The 27399-nt window shown below is 39.3% G+C and overlaps 3 protein-coding genes across 3 annotated transcripts in view; 2 read left to right on the top strand and 1 right to left on the bottom strand.

Annotated features, from left to right (window-relative positions):
- Nucleotides 1-883: 883 nt before the first annotated feature.
- Nucleotides 884-7812, top strand: LOC144648283 (uncharacterized). The gene is made up of 2 exons (XM_078507897.1): nt 884-1313; nt 7470-7812. The coding sequence occupies exons 1-2, from the start codon at nt 1035-1037 to the stop codon at nt 7659-7661; spliced, it is 471 nt and encodes a 156-aa protein (XP_078364023.1). The 5' UTR covers nt 884-1034; the 3' UTR covers nt 7662-7812.
- A 2524-nt stretch (nt 7813-10336) lies between these two features.
- Nucleotides 10337-10949, top strand: LOC144648275 (uncharacterized). The gene is made up of 2 exons (XM_078507893.1): nt 10337-10804; nt 10853-10949. The coding sequence occupies exons 1-2, from the start codon at nt 10380-10382 to the stop codon at nt 10875-10877; spliced, it is 450 nt and encodes a 149-aa protein (XP_078364019.1). The 5' UTR covers nt 10337-10379; the 3' UTR covers nt 10878-10949.
- Nucleotides 10950-11018: 69 nt separating this feature from the next.
- Nucleotides 11019-27399, bottom strand: part of LOC144644683 (uncharacterized) — a gene marked incomplete at its 3' end in the record, with an annotated part of 53356 nt that continues 36975 nt past the window's right edge. Inside the window, exon 3 of the mRNA XM_078504223.1 lies at nt 11019-11146. Coding sequence (XP_078360349.1) covers nt 11019-11146 — 128 coding nt within the window. The remainder of the gene's footprint in view (nt 11147-27399) is intronic.

Below are 27399 nucleotides of genomic sequence, written 5' to 3'. Positions count from 1 at the left end.
ATTTGGCTTTGTTGCCGCGTGTTATTGTTTTGAAATGTTTATAGACCTAGTTTTCTCGAAGGCAAATTCCAAACCAACAATTCGAATTAGAGGACAATGTTTTTTTTTTCTATTTTATTGAAGACCACACTTAAGAATCCAGGCAAGTTTGAAGGGAAAAAACGATTTTTCATCCAAAAAGTCACTTAGCCTCAGTAGTCTTGCGTCAAGCCATTCATTATTATCCTGCGAAGTCGCGCGGAATGTACCGTTACATTCCGGTTATAAATCCCCCCGCGTATAAGGTCTCCCCCATGGTTATAGGCCCATCAACCTGGAAACCAAAACAATACATCAGATTATTATTCCCCCCGGATATAAGCCCCCCTCTGCCGGATGTCAGTACTGAACAGGGCTAAATGTTGCTTTATTATGCCGTTTTTAATTTAAAACTGAACGTATTTCGATCAACACTTCCGTGACTCGTTTTGACTGAAAGTTTTTTTTATTCCGCTTATAAGCCCTCCCTCAAACGCCAGGAAATGTATCTTACTTTCAAACTGGCCACCAGTCAGCCGCTTGACTGAATTCAGATTTCAGATACCTTTAGCTTGTCACGCGTTCTTCTCGCGCGCGCACCTTTGAACTCAAATTTGGCTTCGTGGCGCAGGCCAGCGTTTTAACCGAAATCTAGACTTTTTCACTGATCAAGGGCCGAGCCCGATACGTCTGGAACTTTATACGTTTTTATGGTATTTACTACTCAATAAGTTAAAACTTTGTTTTAACTTGATATCGCAGGATATCTTTTATGTACGGATGACAGATAACAAAAGACATTTCGACCATATATAGGCATATTTTGAATAATATTGCTTGGAAAACGAAGGTGCACGTGCGAGGTAAAAAAGATCGAAGCGCGCGCTTTCGTCACAAAGAGCAGAGCTCGATTGTTACGTCAGTTGCAAAAGCAAAAAACTGTTCGCTTTGAGCAAACAAGAGCGCAGAAATCTTGCAGTCAATAGAAAGTGTCTGATAACGGTGAATCAAACAAAATGGCCTCAATTTGTGTTAAAAACTACGTGAAATCAGTGCGTCATTTTCCTGATGGAAAGGAAAGCACTGCTGACAAATTACAAAGACAATTACGCGAACTCGAGAGACGAGTCGACAAGTACTTTGATGACTTGGACAATGTTGAAATAATATGTGAGCAAGCAAAGGCGGATATAGAAAGGTTCCAGTTGAAAGCCAAAGTGGAAAAAGAGATATTGAAGAAAGATGCTGAAATACAAATGAAACTGTTCTCAGCTGTTAGAGAGATGAACGATAAGGTGAAGGGGATGAAAGAGCAAGATACGGCACCGCATGCGCAGGAAGACAAAATGCCTGACGCGGCACAACACGCCATTAGATATACCACAAGTTATCGAATGTGCCGCTATATTAAGATCGGTTGCGGGTTGGTGCTGGACACTGTAGCAGCGTATGCGCTGTTTAAAGTTACAAAACCATTCTTTTTCTGAATCGCTGAATGCCCATAAAGAGACTTTATAAGAAACGACATGACATTGAGAAAAGTAAAGTTGAGAAAGACTATGAACTGAAAACAATTTAGAGAATTATTATAAAGCTATATGGAAGTGTCGACTACTCAAATATATGAGCCGAGTTCAAGCGAGATTTAAAATAATAAAAAAGGTTGTATCTGAAGATTGTTGTATCGATCTAGTGATAAAATTGTGAACAAATAAATTTATTTTGAATTCGTGTATCCACTGCGACACAGAGTACTGACTGTTTACCTGTCTTAAAGGGAAAGGATCGCAAGTTATCCACGTACGGCAAAGTTGGTAATCCAGACTGTAGGTTGACTTCTGTTCAGTCTTGTGGGAGGAGCGATGTTCTAGTAGTTAGAAAATTGGATTCGGAATCGAGAAGTCCTTCAGGCTTCAGGCTCAGATCCTTCCCTTAAAATGTAACTTGACATATGATTAACAATTGAATGGCTTGGCGCAAAACTAGTCTAAGTAACTTTTTGGATAAAAAAAAATCGTTTTTTTTCCTTTCGAACTTGCCTGAATGCGTTTTGCGTGTGGTCTTCAGTTTAGTAGTCAAACATTTTCCTTTTCTTTCTTATTTTAGAGGGAGGTGGAGGGGGAAAATTTACTCGCTCAAAGACGGGATCTGGAAATGAATTTCTTCAACTACATTGTGACGTAAGCTTACGTTTGTATTATTTTGGCTCGCAAGGCAAGGTCAGGCTTTTGATCAGACCAGTTGAAAACTCACCTTTTATGCATGAAGTCCGCTTATTTGACACACATTTGCGCCCGTCTGGTGGTGAAAGGACATCATTAAGTCCGGAAACCCGCAAGTCACTAGCATATCTCAAAGAAGCGAGATGTGTTGTTGTCCGAAGATTGCTAAGCCCTGCCAGGACTGGCGGTAAACTTGGCGATCGAAGGCGCACTGAGCCAGGCGAGGTCTAGAAGCAACTTCTGTTCCAAAAAACGTTATTTTCGAGAAGTTTTGGCCCATTTGCCACGTGTTGCCGCGTTGAACGTTTGGAAATAAGGAGGTGCTTTTAGACTTCTAAAACTTCTCTTGAATTGAAGCGTATGTGTTTCCGTGTTTCAGCTACTCAGGGATATCCCATAATAATCTTTAATGGATACGTCATTCGATCGTATTGTCGCGATAAACAAAGCCTCGTTCGGCAAACGCTCGCTCGGTCAACAGAATATCAAAACAGAATCGGCAGAAAAAGACGTTTTTCACCGAGAAAAGTAACAGATTGCTTCATTTAGACCAAAAACTAATTAACCCTAAGCTTCGATCCTTTTCAGGAATGAATGGACTGAATGTTGACTGAAAAGAACGATCGTAGTTCGTGATTCAAGATCATTGCGTTACTGCGTGACCACGGAGAGAAACTGGGCCCGAAGCGAAAACATATTATGGATTAGCCTTTAGCAGCCTAAATTTGCTGACTGAAAACGAAACATTGAACATTCGGCGAGTGCGTTTGTGGTTAGAAGCTGGCGAGAGGAAAGGACGACAGGGTAAGTCGTTTTTGTCCAAGTATTTCTCGTTCCTTTTGCTATGTAATTTTCATTTCTTTCCTCTGTTTAGTCGCTCAAGATTGTCGATTGGTCAGGTTCAATGTTTATTTAACATTCGTGACAGTTGACCCTAACCTTAACTGACACTAACCCTAACTTTAGTTTACTGTAACTTCAAAGTTTAATCCTCATCTCTCTTTGAAATTGAAAGGCTATTTGGCTTTGTTGCCGCGTGTTATTGTTTTGAAATGTTTATAGACCTAGTTTTTCTCGAAGACAATTTCCAAACCAACAATTCGAATTAGAGGACAATATTTTTTTTTCCATTTAATTGAAGACCACACTTAAGAATTCAGGCACGTTTGAAGGGAAAAACGATTTTTCATCCAAAAAGTCAATTAGCCTCAGTAGTCTTGCGTCAAGCCATTCATTATTATCCTGCGAAGTCGCGCGGAATGTTAGTCAGGTACCCAGGAGTCCAAAATGTGACACCCACGGGCATTTTTGTCTGATTTTTGGCAACATGGCTATTTTTACTAAATCGAGTACGCTGATTTCGAAAATCAATGTTGCCAAGCTTAAATCCCGCGTTAAGATGATGTTTTGATGCATTTATTTATGACGTCATGGTCCAAATAAGGAATTTTATTTCCTTTAGCTATTTTGAGAATAATACATCCAGAAACTCATTTAAAGCATTGTTAGTGTGCTGTAAAAATGATTTCAAGAATTTTCTGAGCGTTTTTTCGCTGTTTCTGTGAAAATCAAGCCCCTCAGTGACAATTGACCACGCCCTCTTAAACACAATTCACCCTATCGCGCGAACCTTATCACGGATGTAGTTTTGTTATTTTGTCAAAGAACAAATGCGATTTTTGTATTAACAAATCGCTATAGTTGCAATAAGAAAGAAAAATATTGTCGTTGTGCCACGCTGAAGCTAAGAGCTAGCGAGCATCAAGAATTACGCCATTACAATTTTCATATATCAAGTTTCCCTTGTTTCAGCATTTCGTTTAAGTTTTGTGGTAAAATAAATGAAAATAACATCATAGTTAATGTCGTAATATATCATCGTTGTTATAGTTAGAGATAAAACTTTATTGATTGTCTGGTATATTGCTGAATTTAACTTATTTCACAATGCACTTTGTCTGTTATATGTCATGAAAAAGACTTTGGTTGAACGCATGTAAAATTAACGAATTCAAAATGATCATAACACTGCTCCTTGCTTTCAGGTTTAAATCTGTCTATAATATTTTTAATCAATATCGGTAAATATTTGTAATATATCTTCTGAACTTTTTTAAAAACACTGAACTAATATTGCTTTTTAAACAAGTTTCTTTAAAGCGCTTTAGCGCAGGTTGATATAGCAATTAGCGTCGGTCTTGGTGCATCCACACAGCCCAGTGCACATGGCATGCGTTTTTCTAAATTCATAGCGAAGAGGCACAAATATAGCCAGTGGTCAGATCGGATTTCATACATTCAACAAATAAACATTTTCTGCGGAGGTAGTGGTGTCAGCTTCGAGGACATTTTCGCTGACCGAGAAGAGAAGAACAAAGTTTTCTGTGAAAACTCTCCGCAGATGAAAGAGGTGCTGTTACAGCCGGTGATGGTGTGAGATGGTACCAATGAACTAACGAGTTTTTAGGAAGATTTGTTGAGACATCCTCTAAAGTTATTTACGTTGGATTATCTGAAGTTCCTGCCCATATCCACACTGTTGATAAGAGCTTAGCGCGATCGATGTGCCAGGAGAAGTAACAGCAAGTTTGTGCCTCGAGTGGAAACTATTATGTTGTCGACATGCCCGCTATGACTGACTGCATAACGAACAAACTTCGTATCGGCTTCCTCTTGGTTGGATCTTAAAAAGGCTACATCTAGTCCAGGATCTGAGCAGAATCCATTTCGTATGAAAAACCACCAGATATACTACGATTGCAGAGTCAGTGCCAGCGAGATAAGTTCATCTGAGAGAATCCGTACAAAGTCCGCTTTGTTGTCTCCTAGTGCCAAAAATGCTCGCCACTTCATCGGCCGCAACTGAACCTCTCTTACGTACTTCAATGATTCTGCTCACAGGCCGCGCTGTGTTTTCGGAGCGTCGACTTATTGTCGTTGCTTTTATGGAGTGCCTCCCATCGAGTAACACATCAATCCTCTGGTATCCAGGACCTTTCCGTAAAACAGTGTTTACGTAACATTCCGCAAACCCACCGAAAGCATTTGCATTTTTTGGTTTGCCAATAGCTGCCACCATAATTAGTATGCTGTCACCAGGGCGAAGCCATCGAAGAACAAACTGACTCTAGGCACTTGACCTTTTCTTCTGAGAACGTCTTCTAAAATTGACTTGTTTCACACTTGTGGGGTTCATTTCTGCGAGAAACAGTGGCACCGGCATTATACCTCAGATGCTACAATATGGCTTGCATGTTTATCTCGCGCCTGCCTTCATACACCGTCACTAGACAACATAGAATTCTCTGGTTTCTATGCAAATTTAAAGTCTTTCTCTTTTTACGGCTAGTTGCAGCACTTTTAACTTCATAAAGGCTGGCAAATAGAGGTGGATTATTCTTGCGAACAGGGTCACGAAAGTTTGTCTTTCATCCCTTCTTCCCGTTCCCGTTCTTCCTCTCTGTCTGAAGATAGTAGCCTCCATTCCACGAATCGTTTAAGCTGAGTCTGTCCAATCGAAAGATCTTGTTTTATTTCTAGAGTCACGAGATCTTTCTTGGCAATGTTTTGCAATGTCTCACTTGTCCGTGACAAGAACAACCCGGATTTTGTTGTGTGGAATGTACATAAATCTCAGCTTCATTATCTTGCTTCTGTCTCTCCTTGCCACTCTCTTTGTGGATAAAAGCAGTCGTTATGGTGTATGTCAAACATCGCTGATGTTTGTGGAGCAATTCAATTACAACTTTCTATTAATACAAGAATCACATTCATTTTTAAACAAAATGTTAACACTATACCCGTGATAAAGTGCATTTTTATGAGAGGGCGTGGTCAATTACCCCAGGACGGCTTGATATTCATAGAAACGGTATAAAAACTATCAGAAAATTCTTAAAATCATTTTACAGTATACTAATAATGTTTTGAACGAATTTCTGGATGAATTATGCTTAAAATAGCTAAAGGAAAGTAAATTCCTTATTTGGACCATGACGTCATAATTAAATGCATCAAAACATCATCTTAACGCAAGAATTAAGCTTGGCAACATTGATTTTCGAAATCAGCGTACTCGATTTAGTAAAAATAGCTATGTTGCCAAAAATCAGACAAAAATGCCCGTGGGTGTCACATTTTGGACTCCTGGGTACCTGACTATGTACCGTTACATTCCGGTTATAAATCCCCCCCGCGTATAAGCTCTCCCCCATGGTTATGGGCCCATGCAACCTGGAAACCAAAACAATACATCCGATTATTATTCCCCCCGGATATAAGCCCTCCTTTGCCGTATGTCAGTACTGAACAGGGCTAAATGTTGCTTTATTATGCAGTTTTTAATTTAAAACTGAACGTATTTCGATCAACACTTCCGTGGCTCTTTTCGAGTGAACGTTTTTTTTTATTCCGCTTATAAGCCCTCCCGCAAACGTCAGAAAATGTACGTTACTTTCAAACTGGGCACCAGTCAGCCGCCTGGAATGAATTCAGATTTCAGATACCTTTAGCTTGTCACGCGTTCTTCTCACGCGCGCACCTTTGAACTTAAATTTGGCTTCGTGGCGCAAGCCAGCGTTTTAACCGAAATCTAGACTTTTTCACTGATTGAGGGCTGAGCCCGATACGTCTGGAACTTTATACTCGGCGTTTCTACTCAACAAGTTAGAACTTCGTTTTAACTTGATATCGCAGAATATCTTTTATGTACGGATGACAGATAACAAAGACATTTTGACCATATATGGGCATATATTGAATAAAAATGTTTGGAAAACGAAGGTGCGCGTGCGAGGTAAAAAAAGATCGAAGCGCGCGCTTTCGTCACAAAGAGCACAACTTAATTGTAACGTCAGTTGCAAAAAGCAGAAAACTGTTCGCTTTGAGCAAACAAGAGCGCACAAGTCTTGCAGTTAATAGAAAGTGTCTGATAACGGTGAAACAAACAAAATGGCTTCAATTTGTGTTAAAAACTACCTGAAATCAGTGCGTCATTCCCCTGATGAAAAGGAAAGCACTGCTGAAAAAATACAAAGACAATTACTCGAACTCGAGAGACGAGTCGACAAGTACTTTGATGACTTGGACAATGTTGAAGAAATGTGCCAGCAAGCAAAGGCGGATGTAGAAAGGTTCCAGTTGAAAGCCAAAGTGGAAAAAGAGATATTGAAGAAAGATGCTGAAATACAAATGAAACTGTTCTCAGCTGTGAGAGAGATGAACGATAAGGTGAAGACAATGAAAGAGCAAGATACGGCACTGCATGCAGAGGAAGACAAAATGCCTGACGCGGCACAAAATGCTCTAAGATATACCACAAGTTATCGAGTGTGCCGCTATATCAAGATCGGTTGCGGGTTGGTGCTGGACACTGTAGCAGCGTATGCGCTGTTTAAAGTTACAAAACCATTCTTTTTCTGAATCGCGGAATGCTTAAAAGAAACTTTAATAAGAAACGACACGACATTGAGAAAACTAAAGATGAGAAAGACTATGAAGAGAAAACAATTTAGAGAATTATTATAAGGCTACATGGAAGTGTCGACTGCCCCAATATATGAGCCGATTTCAAGCGAGATGTAAAATAATAAAAATGTTGTATCTGAAGATTCTTGTCTCGATTTAGTGATAAAATTGCGAACAAATAAATTCATTTTGAGTTCGTGTATCCACTGCGACACAGAGTACTGACTGTTTTCCTGTCTTAAAGGGAAAGGATCGCAAGTTATCCACGTCCGGCAAAGTTGGTAATCCAGACTCTAGGTTGAACTTCTGGTCACTCTTTTGGAAGGAGCGATGTTCTAGTAGTTAGAAAGTTGGATTCGGAATCGAGAAGTCCTTCAGGCTTCAGGCTCAGCTCCTTCCCTTAAAATGTAACTTGACATATGATTAACAATTGAATGGCTTGGCGCAAGAGTAGGCTAAGCAACGTTTTGGATAAAAATATCGTTTTTTTTTTCTTTCAAACGTGACTGAATCTTTGCGTGTGGTCTTCAATTTAGTAGGAAAACATTTTCCTTTTCTTTCTTATTTTAGAGGGAAGGGGAGGGGGAAAATTACTCGCTCAAAGACGGGATCTGGAAATGAATTTCTTCAACCACATTGTGACGTAACGTTACGTTTGTATTATTTTGGCGCGTGAGGCAAGATCAGGCTTTCGATCAGACCAGTTGAAAACTCACCTTTTGCTTGAAGTCCGCTTATTTGACACAAATTTGCGCCCGTCTGGTGGTGGAAGGACATCATTAAGTGCGGAAACCCGTAAGCCACTAGCATATCTCAAAGAAGCGAGATGTGTTGCTGCCTGAAGATAGCTTAGCCCTGCCAAGACTGGCGGTGAACTTGACGATCGAAGGCGCACTGAGCCAGGCGAGGTCTAGAAGCAACTTCTGTTCCAAGAAACGTTATTTCTTGGAAGTTTTGGCCCATTTGCCACGCGTTGTCGCGTTGAACGTTTGGAAATAAGGAGGTGCTTTTAGACTCTAAAGATTTCTCTTAAATTGAAGCGTATGTGTTTCCGTGTTTCAGCTACTCAGGGATATCCCATAATAATCTTTAATGGATACGTCATTCGATACGTATTTTCGCGATAAACAAACTAAGTTCGGCAAACGTTCGCTCAGTCAACGGAATATCAAATAGAATCGGCAGAAAAAGATATTCTTCACCGAGAGAAGTAACAGATTAATTCATTTAGACAAAAAATAGCCCTAAGCCGCGATCCTTTCCAGGAATAAATGGCCTGAATGTTGAAAAGAACGATCGTAGTTCGTGATTCAAGATCATTGCGTTACTGCGTGACCACGGAGAGAAACTGGGCCGGAAGCGAAAACATATTATGGATTAGCCTTTAGCAGCCTAAATTTGCTGACTGAAAACGAAACATTGAACATTCGGCGGGTGCGTTTGTGGTTAGAAGCTGGCGAGAGGAAAGGACGACAGCGTAAGTCGTTTTTGTTTTAGTATTTCTCGTTCCTTTTGCTATGTAATTTTCATTTCTTTTCACTGTTTAGTCGCTCAAGATTGTCGATCGGTCAGGTTCAGTGACATAACATTCGTGACACTTAACCGTAACCTTGACACTAACCCTAACTTTACTTTACTTTACTTTAACTTCAAAGTTTAATCCTCATCTCTCTTTGAAATTGAAAGGCTAATTAGCTTTGTTGCCGCGTGTTATTGTTTTGAAATGTTTATAGACCTAGTTTTTCTCGAAGACAAATTGCAAACCAACGATTCGAATTAGAGGACAATGGTTTTTTTTCATTTAATTGAAGACCACACTTAAGAATTCAGGCAAGTTTGATGGGAAAAAACGATTTTTCATCCAAAAAGTCAATTAGCCTCAGTAGTCTTGCGTCAAGCCATTCATTATTATCCTGCGAAGTCGCGCGGAATGTACCGTTACATTCCGGTTATAAATCCCCCCGCGTATAAGCTCTCCCCCATGGTTATAGGCCCATGCAACCTGGAAACCAAAACAATACATCCGATTATTATTCCCCCCGGATATAAGCCCCCCCCCCTGCCGGATGTCAGTACTGAACAGGGCTAAATGTTGCTTTATTATGCTGTTTTTAATTTAAAACTGAACGTATTTCGATCAACGCTTCCGTGGCTCTTTTCGAGTGAACGTGTTTTTTTATTCCGCTTATAAGCCCTCCCGCAAACGTCAGGAAATGTGCCTTACTTTCAAACTGGGCACCAGTCAGCCGCTTGGTCTGAATTCAGATTTCAGATACTTTTAGCTTGTCACGCGTTCTTCTCGCGCGCGCACCTTTTCACTGATTAGGGGCCGAGCCCGATACGTCTTGAACTTTATACGTTTTTATGGTAGTTACTACTCAATAAGTTAGAACTTTGTTTTAACTTGATATCGCAGGATATCTTTTATGTACGGATGACAGATAACAAAAGACATTTTGACCATATATAGGCATATTTAGAATAATAATGCTTGGAAAACGAAGGTGCACGTGCGAGGTAAAAAAGATCGAAGCGCGCGCTTTCGTCGCAAAGAGCACAACTCTATTGTTACGTCAGTTGCAAAAAGCAGAGAACTGTGTGCTTTGTGCAAACAAGAGCGCAGAAGTCTTGCAGTTAATAGAAAGTGTGTCTGATAACGGCGAAACAAACAAAATGGCTTCAACTTGTGTTAAAAACTACGTGAAATCAGTGCGTCATTTTCCTGATGAAAAGGAAAGCACTGCTGACAAATTACAAAGACAATTACGCGAACTCGAGAAACGAGTCGACAAGTACTTTGAAGGCTTGGACAATGTTGAAGAAATGTGTGAGCAAGCAAAGTCGGACGTAGAAAGGTTCCAGTTGAAAGCCAAAGTGGAAAAGGAGATATTGAAGAAAGATGCAGAAATACAAATGAAACTGTTCTCAGCTGTGAGAGAGATGAACGATAAGGTGAAGAGAATGAAAGAGCCAGATACGGCACCGCATGCACAGGAAGACATAATGCCTGACGCGGCACAAAACGCTATAAGATATACCACAAGTTATCGAGTGTGCCGCTATATCAAGATCGGTTGCGGCTTGGTGCTGGACACTGTAGCAGCGTATGCGCTGTTTAAAGTTACAAAACCATTCTTTTTCTAAATCGTTAACTTCAATAACAAGTGGTAGTATAATGTAAGGAGGAAAAATCGTGGAGAGACTGTGAACCATGCACGAACAATTTAAAGAATATATATAAAAGTAAATGGTTTGAACCCAGGAGTATCAGTAGTTCGTATAGTGTGATCGTCCGGGTGAGAGTAGTTCTGAGAAGAACTGTTGTTGGTGACTGACGTTTCGACAACCTTTTTCCGTTAAGTTGCATGAGTTTGCGGGCTTCTTATCTTCATCAGTAGTTGTGCCAGTATAAATTACCTCACTTGTACTTTGATCAACTCCTTGAAGTTTAAGGTACAAGATGTGTTATTATAAAATAAGTTTTTGCTTGTAATAATCTATAAATAAATTCTTAAATGAAGAGACACCCAGTGAAATCGCTTCTCATAAACCATTATTATTATTATTGTTATTATATTATTATTATTATTATTATTATTATTATTTTCTCTTCACTGAATATTCACAATTTGTAAAATTTGGTTTTGAAATCATCTCTAGAAATCGCGGACCTCCGAGTCCGCGAATAGTATGTCCTGCGGTACATTGACCGTAGAAGCGAACGCAAGAATTACAAAGAAAATGTATGGAGAATGAAATGTTTTATTAAATATTTCTTGACAAATTAACAAATGTAAAAATGTGAAAGCGGAACACAATAGATTGATGTATTAAGAACCACATTGTACAAGAATTGAAGTGCAGACTTCGAATACCCGATTCCCTCTATAGCGCGCGCCTGCAGGGAATCACGGTAGTTGTATTCATCAAACCATGCGCGAGACTCAGCAACGATGCACGTTGCTGAGTCTCGCGCATGGTTTGATGAATACAACTACCGTGATTCCCTGCAGGCGCGCGCTATAGAGGGAATCGGGTATTTCATTTGTATTCATGAACGTTTTCTGCGAACAGTTTTTGAGACCAAAATTATAAGGCGTAGAGGAGAAATGTATGGCGAAAACCGAAAACTTAAAGTTTATAAACGGGGATTATCGGCAAACTGAATGTGATCGAAAAAATGTGAAAGCAGATTTGATAAAACTATACATGAATCTAACTCACCAAATGATTTACATCTCCTTCCGATTAGATTTCATTTGTATCTTTGCCGTTCGAAAACCACAAAAAATCGCATACTGTAAACACACGGCGGCAGTTCACATTGAAATCCCAAAATCCGCTGTCTTTGAGCTACGATATTTCAGCCGTCTTTGCTCCAATTTTGCCGCAAAAGCCATCGTTTGAAAGATCTTTTGCTCCATTTTTATTATCAGGCAATATTTATGACCAGTGGTTTTCCTACTTCACAAAATATTACTCTGTGTAGGCTGCATTTTTGTGTACCATCGTAGATGTATATGAGCCCAAAGTCAGGCTTTCGAATCAGCGGCTATTACCAAGTTTCGCGAGCGGTTAATGTAAGATGCATCAAAATTCGCCGACTTCAATGTCCGCGATTTCTAGCGATGAATAATGTAAACGAAAATTAGATTTTACGAACAAAAATATGTAAATAAGTTTAACTGTTTTGTAAATAATTTACCTCAATTTGGGATATTATAACTTGTGTACATAGAAGATACACCTAAGATTCAAGTTTGAATGAAAAGTACTCTAATATTTTTTATTATCATTAAAAAATTAAAAAAATTGTATTATTATTATTATTAAAAATAATTAAAAAAATAAAATTATTATTATTACTATTATTATTATTATTATTATTATTATTATTATTGTAATCATCATCATTATCATCTTCATTATTTATGTGAAGTTTTCTTCTCAGTCGTTTTCCCGAGCTTACATTTTCAACAGAAATAAAATACAAACAGCGGCAACAAACATAACACATGGACTACGCATAATCCATGTGTTGTGATTGTTGTCGCTGTTTGTATTTTATTTCTGGTGAAATTGAAATGGCCAAGAAACAAGAACGTTTATGATGTTACATTTTCAATCATTGCATTTCCATGTTATTGTTGCATTACTTGGGATGCGTTTGTAATTGACACATGGCAGGTAAAAATATTTTCAATTCTGACATGAGTCACCGTGGCATTCTAGAAGTTTGTTCGTTTTTAATGCTTTCTATTTGCAACTGCAAAGATTTGCTCGCTTTGAAGCTTCTCGTAATTTTTTTTTGCTGTTTACATTTACTCGGTTTATTGTGTTTCTTGGTAGAAGTGGAAGCTTTCTGACGAAGTAGGCAAAGCCAGTAGATTGGAATGTTAGTGATATTTAAGGTCGCGCTGGACCCTTGCTCATTAATATATTCATTAGCCAAATTTCTTGTTGGAGTGCTGTCTTGTAAAGCTTTAATTCACTACATTTTGAATATCGATTCCTCTAAAATTTAATAAGGATACTCAGAGATGATGGAATTACATCATGATTGTCCTTTTACCGAGAGATGACCGTTGTCTGTGATGTTACAAGCCCTTAAAAGTTTAACTGAAGATAATGCGATTTTGTGTCCAAGTTTTCAGCTAGCACAGCGCACGAAATTAAATAATTATATAGCCTTGTGATAAATCGTAACTTCTTTTGTGTTCCCACTAGAACGAAATTTTCGATTTCAAAAAACTGCTACAAGTTAATGGCTTCTAAGAGAGTAAAAATGTGAAATCTAAACTTTGAAACATGCTATCTTCATTTTGAGAAGGAAATTTAAAAATTCGCTCTAGCCAGAACACAATAGAGTACACCAAGTTTATGTTCCTCGCGAATCAACTCTTGAAATTCTATATCGGCGGAGAAAACTTGGACACAAAATTGCAGGTTTTGAGGCTTCCGAAGACCTTCCGAGTCGATGTTTACAACAACGTGTGCTTTATTTAAAGCTGTGAATCTAATTATGATAATTCGCTATGTTCCAGCTCACGGGATGCGAGGCTGAGAACAATACCGTGTAATTACTTGTACAAAGAACTCTGAGAAAAAAAAATTTCATGAATATTTCGTTTGTTGTCGGTTTCAGTCGTCGCAGTTCGTGCATACTCTTTAAATAAATACATACATAACGATTTCAAGGGTCCTGCGCGACCTTAAGCAGGATAAGTGTTACTCTGAAACAGGGCACGAGTGGCCGAGCATCTACATTTATACACTAATTAATAATTAGTATTTTACAAATAGATTCCATTTTGCCGTGCGTCTGTCCGGCTATAGATCTTACCGTACCCAAATTCGCAAGTAGCCAATCAGAAGGGCGATCTACTGTCCTGATATTTATGGGTTAGAGACTGTTGTGAGTGTTTTGTTGACAAATACACGCACGCACTGGCGGGACTCTGATATTAATCTAATATACAATCTTCGTTCACTGTTCAAAATCCACGCGCGTAATTGGTTAAAATAGATCACGTGATTTTGCTTTACCTGTCGTCAGCAAACTCCGACAGTGCAGTATTGACAATAATGCACAAAAATCGTGCATTATTGAAAATGTCTTTAGCTTCAAGGCTTGTAGAAGTGGAAGAAAAATGTATTCCTCAAATTATCAACGATCCAATACCAAACAAAATCGAAGAAGATAACAATTTGAAGCGCCTTTATGTTCAAAGGTAAACTGCAGCTCAATAAATAGATTTTTGTGTGCGATTGACTTGCTTGTAGTTGCTTGATTGTGAAAGCCATCGACTCGCTTTGAACAAGCTTCTTGCTGACTGTTTCACTGCTGTTTTTATGAACGACCACAGCTGATTAACGACTTTACGAACCATTTTAAGCTTTATTTCTGTACGGGTTATTTGTGAATTTTATATTATTGATGTAATCCCGTGTACATTGTAATTATGTACTACTAGACTTCTTTAATACTTTTAAACATAAAGCTTATTGTTTGAAGTTCGTTGAGTCGATGATCGCTTGCAGTGTACTCAGATTGTATATTAAAAGGGTTAGAGTCTGTCCGTTCGTGTTTTGTTGACAAATACACGCACTTGCTGGCCTCACAATGAACTCGAAATTATCAATACTGCACTCGGCTACGCCTCGTGCAGTATTGAAAATTTCTCGTTCATTGTGCGGCCAGCGCGTGCGTGTATTGGTCAATAAAACACTCACAACAGTCTCTAACCCATAAATATCAAGTCACTGACCTGATATATTTTTTTAATAGTTTATTGCAGACAAACACACACAAAAAAAGGAAAATAAAAAGACGGCCACATACAATGTTGTTACTTACAGAACTGAACTTAAAATACAATACAGATAATATAAAATAATAGTTACGATACTCGTTAACAATGCTTATATATAATGCTTGCTTAGTTTGATTCTTTTACTGCTAAAGTGCGTCTTTTCAAACATTACGTTATTCACAGATAAAGAAGCTATACATACATTTAAGACGAAAAGTAGCAAAAAGGAAAAAAAAAGTAAATCAGTTCAAGGCGACTACAAAGACTGATTGCACTAAAAAGAAAGCGAGAAAAAAAAAAAAAAAGAATATAAAGTGCCTTACAGAATTTCGGCTGAATAAAAATTTTAAATTTGAATTTAAATTTTGAATTACTTTTTTCGATTGATGGTTTATCTTTTAGAAAGGCTCTTGAGGCAGTGTAGATATAATATTTAGCAGTGAGTAAACAGAGATTTAAACCAAGTCGTAAAGGAAAGTAGTAGTACAGAGGGAAGTCGACAAATACCACCTCGAATTAGACGCTTTTATCGCAGCTGGAGTTCGTTTTTTGGCAAGTGTTAATGAGTCACGGTAAATTCCCCGACTTTGTTTACCCACGCGGAAAAAAACAAAATTTGCATACCATGTTCAGGCAAGCCCTTGACATGTTCAAACAAGCCCGTGACTGTCACGTCACGCTCTCAACGTAATTCGACAAATACCACACTGAATTAGACGGCAAGGAGTCATAATTGATATCACGTGCATTAAATCAAAAGAACAATAGTTGTGCACGTGTAAAACAATAGATTTTTCATTCCAGAGTGCTTAGAACTCAGATTTTAAGCACACAGGAATGAAAACAACTTACTAACGTCTAAAAATATCATTCGGGTAAACCCCGACACCCACGCACAAATTTGCATGCCGCTCGCGGCTTCATGTCAATTGAACAAATGCAACTAATGAGTACATGGCGACAAAAAGTTACTCTTCAGAAGCAACAATTTGCCTGTATTGCGACAAAAGTTTCACAAAAGAGGAATTTTATGACTCAATCCCGGTTAGAAAGCACTTCTCAGGGCTCTATCACGGACAAATTCACAAATGTTGTGCAGATATTATAGAGGAAGACTACTGGCGTGTAGAATCTCTAAACGCTAAAGAAAAAAATATGAACTTCAATTAACAAAAAAAGGGGAGCGGGGGTGAGGAGGGAGAGGGCGAGCAAGCAGGAATTCCAATTGAACATTTGCAGACATTGGAATATACACAAAGATGGGCCGAGGAAGAAAGGGAGTTTTGATAACAAGTGGGAAAAAAAAAGTTAAAAGGTTTATTGGACCACCTTTACAAACTTTTCAACATAATAAAATTGCTAAAGAAAACAATCAAACAGTGATTTTATTGTCAGAAGAGGCGATCGCACAGTTGAAAACTTTTGACAAAGAGCTTGTCGCAAACCTTTTGACAGGCAATTGACTCTTTTAAAACTGTTTTTTTTGTACGTCTTAATATTTACCGGTAATTATTAAATTTAACAAACCTGTTTTTGTATTTATTGCTCCGTTTTTATTTGAAATTGCGGCCAAAATTTTGTCTCCTTTTGATGCTTCTAATGAAACTAGGTCCTGTTTTTGGAAATTAGAAACGGTTGGACTGATTGTGGCTGACCCCCTTCCACCATTTTCTGTTTGAACCTTGATCGCCACCTGTACTTCATCATTTACAACATTATCATCTTTTTTACTTAAAATAAGAAACTGCCATTCTTCAATTCTTCCATCAACGGGCATAATAAAGTAATTTAAATTAAAATTAAATTTAACCGAATAAAAAACAACAGAACTTGGGTGAAAACCACCCCCAAGAGTAATTGTACCATCGGTTCCATCATAAAAACCGTTTATGGCAAAATTCAATATTTTTGGAAAATAGTTTTTTAACTCAAACCCATTCATATCAATATTCGTTTCAAGCACCATGTCTCCAGAAGAAATAATAAAAGGTTTTTCAAAAACATCGCTTGGCACGTCCGCTTGATAACCCTTTACACCATAAGCAATCAAATAAGCTTGCTCACTTGCTTGTGACCCCGAGTAACCAGGATTGGTTATGTCAATAAAAAGTTTATCGTCACTGTTTGACGCATTTTTTTGTGAGTGAATGATTGTTCTCGTATATTTTGGCGTGTGATTGTTGAATCTTTTTGTATGATAATTGACAGTGTTACTTCCAAAAGGTGACGAAGCACTTAAACTCCAGTTAAGATCACTTTCTGGGAAGAAAAACTCAACGCAAAGAGTGTAATCACCAGAGGGCAACCCGGTTAGGCCGATTTTAAGTCTTGAATTGAAACTGTTTCCAGATTTTACTAAATTAAAACGAAAAGCGCTTTTTTTGAGTAAGTGAACACCGGAGTTAAAATTGTCAACAACTGTTAATGAGTTAACATTTGTAACACCTTGAAAAGAAGATGCAGAAAAAAACAAATGTGAAAACAAATTTTCGTTTACTCCTGAAGAAATTGAGTGAGTTGAAACATACTTTTGCATTGAAACTAAGTTTACAGCGTCTTGGTCTCCGACAGGATTTGCAAGCTGTTTTATTGAATGGTCGTTCATTACCAAATTTTGATTAACAACACCCATTTGTCCAGGGTCACCTTTTAGGCCAGCGGGACCTTGTGGACCAGTAGGACCAGTTGGGCCGGCATCCCCTTTTGGCCCTTTTGTTCCAGCAGGCCCAGTATGTCCAGCAGGCCCAGTGGCACCAGCGGGCCCCGTTGGACCTGTTTCACCTTTTGGACCAGCAGGACCAGCAGGACCAGTTGCACCGACGGGGCCAGCAGAGCCAGTTGCACCTTGGGGCCCTTGTGGACCAGCAGGACCAGTAGAGCCAGTTGGGCCGCTGTCACCTTTATCGCCTTTTTGACCAACGAAACCTCTTGAGCCAGTTGGGCCTTGGGGGCCTTGAGGACCCGTGTCGCCTTTCGGGCCAGCGGGGCCAGTAGGACCGCGAGAACCTTGTGGACCAGCAGGACCAGTAGGACCTTGGGGGCCTTGGGGGCCAGTGTCGCCTTTATGCCCAGCAGGGCCAATCGAACCTCTTGGGCCAGGGGGGCCGGGAGGGCCAGTTGTTGAAGAGCTGTCTGAAGGATGACCTGTGTCTCCGTTGAAAGCACCCATTATATATATTCGTCAAAATTTTTTTTCGTAGGTTTTTTTGGCCTGTCGTGATACAAAAAAGAGAATTTTGTTGCTGTTGCCTGATTAAGCTGATTTCTGTCTATGCCAAGCTCATCTGCAATACGATTATTTTCTCTTGGAAGAAAGGAAAAATACAAAAATGGCTGCAATTATCACGAATATTTTTCGGCACTTTGAAAAAACATTGAGAAAGATAAATGACGCTGCATTGACGATGCCTTCCGTTTATAAAGTAATTGATGATTTCGTTTTGATTGCTTTCACAAACCATGTCGTCAAATATGACAATTTTTTGGTTGTCATCTGTGAGTTCTTCAAGGGGAATAACGGTGTTGTTTGCCTCGATAACTTCATAACCAGTTTCAGGATTGACTCTTTTTTCAAAATCGTCAAGAATCAACTGGTACTTTTCTTGATGAAGATTTTTTGCACAAAGATAAATTTTGTCGTAAACCAAAAGCTCATAAAGCATGTGTAAAAGAGTGTTTGTTTTTCCAGAGTTGCTTGGACCACAAATAAGCATGCGAAAAGTGTCAGATGGCATGCTTGTATGCCCCTGTTTGAAAGCACTTTGCGAATAAAACTCAGGATCGTAATTCGGAATCTTCATTTTTTAGTCGTTATATATATACGCAAAAAGATGTCGATGAAAAAATGGCGAACACTTGCTGAAAAAAAGGCCGCTGTTGAGCAGCAAAATGAAAAAATACTTACTGCAATGAAAAACAAAGCGATTGAAAAAAAATTTGGACAGCTTTCAGGTGAGGAGGTATTTAAACCGCTGACACGAAGGTTTGACCGCGCCTTTACAGCGCAAACGGATGAACGAAAAAAAACTGATGCTGAAGAAGGGCCAGACTATAACCTGGATGATTTTGACTTTAACTACCCTTTTGGTGAAAATTTTATGCTAGATGAAGAAACGCCCCCGACAACTCCGCCGCCGTCACCAGAAGTACCTGACTATTCAATAGCTGAATCTAACCAAGATTTCGAAGACGACACCCCCGAATCAACACCACCACCAACACCAACATCATCACCGGTTCCCACTCTTGCAGAAGGGGAGGATGCTGATGATGATGATGATGATGATGATGATAATGCAAAAAATGGAGATGCTACCCCCTCGCAAGACTTGTCTCAGTCAGTTGAACGCGCCAAATGGGGGACACCACAAAACCCAGGAATTCAGGGATCAGAATCAACTGATTTGCAGGTGCTGAACAGCATGTTAACGAAAAATAAAGACAACCCCGACTATGTCGTGAAAAGTCCGCAATCAAAATGGGAAGGTTACACTATTCCAGACATACGAAAAGCCCGAGACGCAATTTATGAAAGAAGGGGGGGAAAGAAAGCAAAATCTTCTTCAGTTTTCGAAAAAGAACCACCAGATCAAGAGGGGAGTGGTGTTGTTGATGTTAACGACCTTGTTGACAGACTTTATATAAGCCTCGGGTCAATTGATGCAGGAAACACTTCGAAAAAGTTGCAAAGTCAAATAGTTTCATTGCTGCAAATGTTAAATGAACTAAAAGTACTGTCAACAGAAGATGCAAAAAAAATTTTTCATAAGTATATAAGATGAAACATCTTAACCTTTTGCTTAACTCCGCGATTGCAAAAAAGAGTGATGCAAGAAATGAACCACATGACTTTAAAATTCACTTTAACCCCCCAATTGTTTTGGACCCTTCAAAAAGGTACAAAGCGGCAATGAACGAGCTTGTAACAATGAGCTATTCTTGGTACAATGTTTCAGAAAAATATAAAAATAACAAATTTAAATGGAAGAAAAAAAGTGAGTCAGACTGGACTGATGTTACTATTCCTGATGGAATGTATGATTACAAAGACTTGAACGACGCTTTTCAAACTCAAACAGGAAAAACTGATGATTCAAAAAACATTTTTGAACTTTATTTTTATACCACGACATACAGAGTCACAATTTTGATTGCAAAGGATTACGAGCTTGATTTAAGAGAAGGCAATTTTTCAGATGTTATTGGTTTTGAAAAAAAAATCTTGAACGATGCTAACAACGTTGGCGATCATGTTCCAAACTTGACGAGAGGGGTAGACTGGATTTATGTTCATTGCGACCTTGTTTCAAGAGCTGTTGACAACATTGAAGACGATGTTTTGTACACGTTGTCAACATCGACTCTTCAAATATCTTATCCATTTTCGAAAGAGCCCCGTCGACTCTTGTGGCATCCAGTTAACAAATACCGAATTAACTCGATAAGAATCAGAATCAGTGACGGGCTTGGAAATGACCTTTTTTTGAACGATCAACCTGTCGCTTTGAGCATTTTTATCGAAGAGGAAGAATGATTTTTTGAGAAAAGTATAGGATGAACCACCCAAGCGAATGGACGAGGTTTTACGACAGAGGTCACTACAGATATCGGCACAAAGGAACCGGAGTCGTAAGAGATACTTTATTGTCTATCGGTAAACGATTTGCAAAAAGTGGGAAAAAAAAGGCTGAAGAGGCAGCCAAAAAAGCTGCTGAAAAAGCTGCTGAAAAAGCTGCTGAAAAAGTCGCTGAAAAAGCTGCTGAAAAAGCAGTTGAAACTACCAAAAAGGTTGCAGAGCGCGGCGCGGAAAAAATTCAGCAAGTTTTGAAAAGAAAAAAACTCTTCCACCTGATTCTCTAAAAAAATCAACTGTGAAGAAAGGACTTAACCAAACTTCGAGACAAAAGCTTGAAAATATTTTGAAAAAAAAAAGAAGCAACTATGGAGAAAGGACTCAACCAAACGTCGAAACAAAAGCTTGAAAATATTTTGGAAAAAAAAAAGAAGCAACTATGGAGAAAGGACTCAACCAAACGTCGAAACAAAAGCTTGAAAATATCTTGAAAAGAGAAGAAGCAAAGATGAAGGTGAACCGAATCATTTCAGAAAATTAATTTTTTTGTGGATAATATATACGCCTGGTTTTGGAACGATGTTCAGAAGCGGAACGTTTTTGGAAAAGACTGAGTTCATGAGATTTGGGTTAGACAAGCCCATAACAATTCCTGGAAACAATCAGCTACAGGCAAAAAGTGGCTACAAATTTTCTGTGACAGACAGAGACAACTGGTTTGACTGGTACAACGCTTACATTCGTGCAGATTTCACATTTCAAGCAACCGCAGATGGGGCTGCTGTTGCAGGAGACACACGTTCAGCGCCGATTAATGGATCTTTTTCTTTGATAAATAAACTTGTGGTAAAATCTGCGGGGAAACCTCTTTATAACGTTGACAACGCTCACAAGCTGATATTTATCAAAAACTTGTTAGATTTTTCCGATGACTATTCCAGAAGTGTTGCCAAAAGCCAGTTTTGGTATCTTGATACGAGCAACAGTGATGCTACAACAGCAGCCTCAACAAATCTTGGAACTCGACAAAGGGGGCTGTTATCCCAAGCGGGTTTAACGGTCAACACTATCATTCCTCTCAACAGGTACTCTTTTTTTGAAGAGCTCAGTGACAAGCTCTTGCCTCCAATGCCGCTTGAGCTTGAAATACAACTTCAGTCTGATGCAGAACTGATTTGGCAAAACGACGGTACGAACAGGCGAATTGTTGTAAGAACTCTTGAGCTGTGGGTTCCATTGCTTCGGTTTACGAGTGAAGGGCAAATGCTTGCTAATGAAGACTTTTTAAAACCAAGAAAGTGGACTTACATGAGTGAAATGGTGGAGCCCAGCACCAGCCAACGCACTGCTTTCGGAACTTGGCAGATAAGTCCTGGAATTAAAAACGCAAAGCATGTCTTTATCTTTATTCAACAGGCCCGAAGAGTAAACACTCTTACCCAGAACCCGTACTTTTTTGACACTTTTAACATTGACGGAGATGACTCAGCAAAGCTCGCTACTTGCAGGCTGCAGTACGGTACTTCCAAGTTTTATCCTGAGCTGGAGTATGACGAAAATTTCAAGCTGCGAATCCTCAACGATGTGATGATTTACCGTTACCGAACAAATGATTACAATACAGGAGTCCAGCTACAGCCAACCAACTATAACACACTTTACCCTTTGCTTTACTTCGACCTTCGAGAAAACAAAGATAACCTTACAAACGACCCAAAGCAGCTGATTTTTCACTACAGGCTGAATGAAGCGGCAAATGCCCAGGATTACACGATATTTGCTGCTATTATGTATGAAAGCGAAATGGTTCTGAAGCAGGTGGGCAACGAACTGGTTATTGTCTAAATTTTTTACAAAATATATATACGATGTCTTCTTACTACCCACACAAGGTCGCGCTTTCTGAGGGACAAAAACACAGTCTTACCAAGGCATTTTCAAACAAAACATCAATCACTCTAAGACTGACGTACGAAGACATTACGGGAAAAAATGGAGACTCTTTGCATCTGACCTCGCGGCAAATTAAAAAAATTAAAAAAGCAATCAGCGAAAAAAGAGGGGTCGATCTGAAAATGAGCAAAACGCAGATTAAAAACACAGTTAAAATCATCAAAACCGCTGTTCTTGGCAAAGGGTTGCAGGTAAAACCGCCAAAAGGTGGCAATGGTATGAGGGTCCAGCCTGCGCCTGCCTTTGCAAATGTGATGCGGCGGCCGCCTCCATTCATTGGAACTTGGGGAGAAAAAAAATGAATTTTAAAGACGTCCCTTTAACTGATTTTGACCTGTTTGCGTGGTGTGATTATCTTAAAATTCCGATAAAAGGTATTTTTTCAAGAAACGAATTTATGCCAAAAAAACACGCCCCCTGCATAATTAACTTGGACGACTTGGGCGGCCTTGGTACTCATTGGGTTTGTTGCTTTCGAAAAAGAAAAAAAGAAAGCTATGAGTACTTCGACTCTTTCGGTTTGCCCCCGCCCGCAGAATGGGAAAATGAGCTTGTTCTTGAAGGAAAAAAGAGCTTTTTGCGAAACGACAACCAGATTCAGTGGGAAAAAAGCGAAACGAACGAAACGAACGAAACAAAGGGTGGTCGTTTAAGAAAATTCTTGAAATGTTTTCTGGCGATTTGTTGAAAAACGAGGCTGTGGTCAAAAAGTATTTTTTGCATCAAGTATAAAATGAAGGTGTATTGCGTTAAAGAAAGAAAGTTTACTCTCAACGTGCCTGGCAGTGAAAAAGTGGTAATGACCAAAAATGCCCGAAAAATGTTAAAAGCCAAATGTGTAAGTTGCGGCATCACAAAAACAAGGTTCCTTTCAAAAAGCCAGAGCCAAGGAGGCGCTTTAGCAAGGCACAAGACACGCTTGGTTGACAAAATCGCCGAGGGAGCAAGCATGTTTTTGTCTGGCCCCTCTCCCTCGTTTGCAACGGCAGCTGCAAAACTTGCAGGACAAGCATTTAAAGGAGTGGGCGACAATGTCAAATATTTTCGAAGCACATAAATTAAAGTGAAAAAAACAAAAAATTAAATGGAAATTCAGAAAGTTTACTGCGTGAAAGAAAGGCGTTGCACTTACAACGAGCCTTACACCAAAAAAACCGCGATAAACATCGAAGGTCAAAAAACTCTTGAAGCAAAATGCATCAGTTGCGGCATAACAAAGGTTGTTCGTTATGACCCAGTAAAAGGTTTTTGGACCACCAAAGGCGCTTGGAAAGCCAAGCAAAAAACAGAAATTTTTTCTACAGGTATATAATGAAAGTCTATTGCGTAAAAGAAAGGCAGTTCACTCCCAATGTGGAGGGGAGCGAAAAAATCGAAATAACAAAAAATGGCCGAAAAATGTTAAAAGTGAAATGCGCCAGCTGCGGCAAGTTTCGGACCGATGGTGGCAAAATAATTGTTAAATTCGTTTGATATCTCCGTTGGGTCAGTAACAGACACCCCGTTTACTTTTAGAGATGTAACTGAAGTTTTTCCAGATTTTCGTGAAGTTAATTCGTTAATGGTCTGCCAGGTCTTCTTAGAATCACTAACATACTCGTTAAAACTATTTTGATAATAGACTTGCTTGGCTAGTCTAATTTCGGTATTAACTGCATTACGTTGTTTTTTGAATTGCGTCCAATCATTGGAATCACTGGTTTTCATTGCTTTAATTTTTAGAAAATCGCGATGACGCATCCGTTTTTTTAGTTCGGAGGTAATCCATGGGGAACTGCGTGAGCGAACACGCATTGTTCTCAGTGGAGCATGCTTGTCGACAATCGAAAGAAACAAGCATTTCCATTGTGACCACATTTCATTGGGATTAATTGAGTTATATACCGGATCCCAATTTTGTGACGCAACATCATTTCGAAAATGATTTCGATTGAATTTTTGAAAGTTCCTATAAGAAGGTAGACTCGTTTTGAAACAGAGGGAAATGGTCTATTAAGTTTAAATGCAGGTTATGACCCCAGGTGATAGTATTTTTCATCATAGTGCCACCCTGAGAAAAAAAGACAACAATCAGAAACAGCAAATCCTGAGATTGCTTCATAAAATTCGAAGCAAACTTTAAAGAGTTTATATACTTGTGAAGTGTAACCCTCTGAGCGGTACTACCTTCTTACACAGTACCGGTCAGAGGGACAACAACACAATAAATAAATTTTATATCCAGATATGTTCTAATAATCTCTGATCTAGGAGACACCTAAACAGCAAAGCCTGTAATTGTTTAAAAAAATTATACACAAGACCTTAAGGAAGTTATATACTTATATATGCAGTGTGACCCTCTGAGCGGTACTACCTTCTTACATAGTACCGGTCAGAGGGACAACAACACAATAAATAAATTTTATATCCAAAAATGTTCTAATAATCTCTGATCTAGCAGACATCTAAACAGCAAGGCCTGTGATTGTTTAAAAAAATCCAAGCAAGACTTTACGGAGGTAATATACTTACTAGTGGTAACTACAGGTTAGAAAGTGCGGGCCTTGACGCACTTAGAAAAGGTACTGGCACGAGAGTGCGTAATTTTAGATATAGATGGCAGTGTCGATAAATAAATGATTAAATGGACAAAAGACAATTATCCCGAGTAACGCTTCACGCAAGGAATGCATGTTTTTATCGTTTTGGGAAGTGTAATCGAGCACGCGGTGTGAATTGAGATGTGATTTTTCTCAGTCGGTAAACTCGCTATGTTGTGCTCGCCTTTTATTAACGTGGCGCGATTAATGATAAATCACGCTTAATTGCCGCTAACCGGCCGCGAACCAGTCAGAGTTGTTTTTTTTTTTGTCGGATTGACAGTTTAGTGAACTGTAGTCGAGCACCCGGTGTGAATTGAGATGTGATTTTCCTCGGTCGATAAACTCGCTATGTTGTCAGTGTTATAACGAATTGCTCGAGAATAACCGTTGTTGGAACCATTTGCTTTGCCGTGGTTTATGCGTAATACAATCAGAGCAAATTTTCACAAAAGCAACACCCGTAAAACAAGTCTGCAAATTGTAATGTTTGCAATCTTCCATGTGACAGAAGCCAAGATCTTATGTGACAATCGTTCTTGGAGAACAGATTTTCTCTTCCGGTGATACGACAAACTGTCGTGATTGACACATTTTTCGCATTCCGATCGTTCTTAGTGGAAGAACAAAATTTTCAACTTCCGTTTTGCAGATAGTCTTTATAAACGTGGCGCGCACGCGTAATACGCAATCCGCAGGTCACTGTCAAGATTAGGGTTGCGGGCCTCTCTTGGGCCCGCAATAAGAAGTGCGACCCTCTGAGCGGTACTACTTTCTCACATAGTACCGGTCAGAAGGACACAAGTTAGCTCTATCCTACACGCGAACTGATCTCATTCCTATATAGTAGAACGAATGCTTTTCAAACGAGCCTCTAAGTGCTCGTGAAATCCGATTTCCAACCTAGCATATTTAAAAAAAAACATACTTTTCTTCGTATTATCTTCCTTCCTCCTCGATGCGAGTGTGTAGCCACAAAACAAGTCAAGAATGAGACGCCATATTGGATTTACCGAGAAATTTCCGAGAGCCAGCCGAGTCGGAAAGTCATCTCCGGGAAGCGAATTCCCACCGGCGTAGAGTCTGTGACCCCCTTCCGCGGTATGATTTTATCATGTCAGCGGTCAAGTGTCTTGACTATTTCCTTGGTGTACTCTAGTGTCTTAATGTGCTCTATGTACTCTACTGGCTTGATGTACTCTGGTTGCTTTATGTACTTCATGTTCTCTACTTGCTTGATATACACTGGTTGTTTTATGTACTCTAGGTGCTGGATGTACTCTAGTTTCTTTATGTACTCTACTTGCTACATGTACTCTACGCGCTTGATGTACTCTGGTTGCTTCATTTACTCTACTTGCTTGATGTACTCTACTCGCTTGATGTACTCTACTCGCTTGATGTACTCTAGTTGCTTTACGTACTCTAGTTGCTTGATGTACTCTACTCGCTTGATGTACTCTAGTTGCTTCATGTAATCTAGGTGCTTGATGTACTCTACTTGCTTAATGTACTCTACTCGTTTGATGTACTCTGGTTGCTTCATGTACTCTAGGTGCTTCATGTACTCTAGTTTCTTTATGTACTCTACTTGCTACATGTACTCTACGCGCTTGATGTACTTTGGTTGCTTGATGTACTCTAGTTGCTTGATGTACTCTGGTTGCTTCATGTACTCTACTCGCTTTATGTACTCTAGTTGCTTGACGTACTCTAGTTCCTTTATGTACTCTACTCTCGTAATGTACTCTAGGTGCTTCATGTACTCTGGGTGCTTGATGTACTCTACTCGCTTGATGTACTCTACTCGCTTGATGTACTCTAGTTGCTTTATGTACTCTAGTTGCTTGATGTACTCGACTCGCTTGATGTACTCTACTCGTTTGATGTACTCTGGTTGCTTCATGTACTCTAGGTGCTTGATGTACTCTAGTTTCTTTATGTACTCTACTTACTACATGTACTCTATGCGCTTGATGTACTCTGGTTGCTTCATGCACTCTACTTGCTTGATATACTCTGGTTGCTTTATGTACTCTGGTTGCTTCATGCACTCTACTTGCTTGATATACTCTGGTTGCTTTATGTACTCTAGTTGCTTGATGTACTCTGGTTGCTTTATGTACTCTACTCGCTTTATGTACTCTACTTGCTTGATATACTCTGGTTGCTTTATGTACTCTACTCGCTTTATGTACTCTAGTTGCTTGATGTACTCTGGTTGCTTTATGTACTCTACTCGCTTTATGTACTACAGGTGCTTGATGTACTCT

Source organism: Oculina patagonica, chromosome 1, assembly GCF_052425735.1.
Source record: "Oculina patagonica isolate OP01 chromosome 1, crgOcupat, whole genome shotgun sequence".
Classification (NCBI taxonomy): domain Eukaryota; kingdom Metazoa; phylum Cnidaria; class Anthozoa; order Scleractinia; family Oculinidae; genus Oculina; species Oculina patagonica.
Note: the sequence above shows the minus strand (reverse complement) of the source record. Positions and strands in the feature narration are given on the sequence as shown.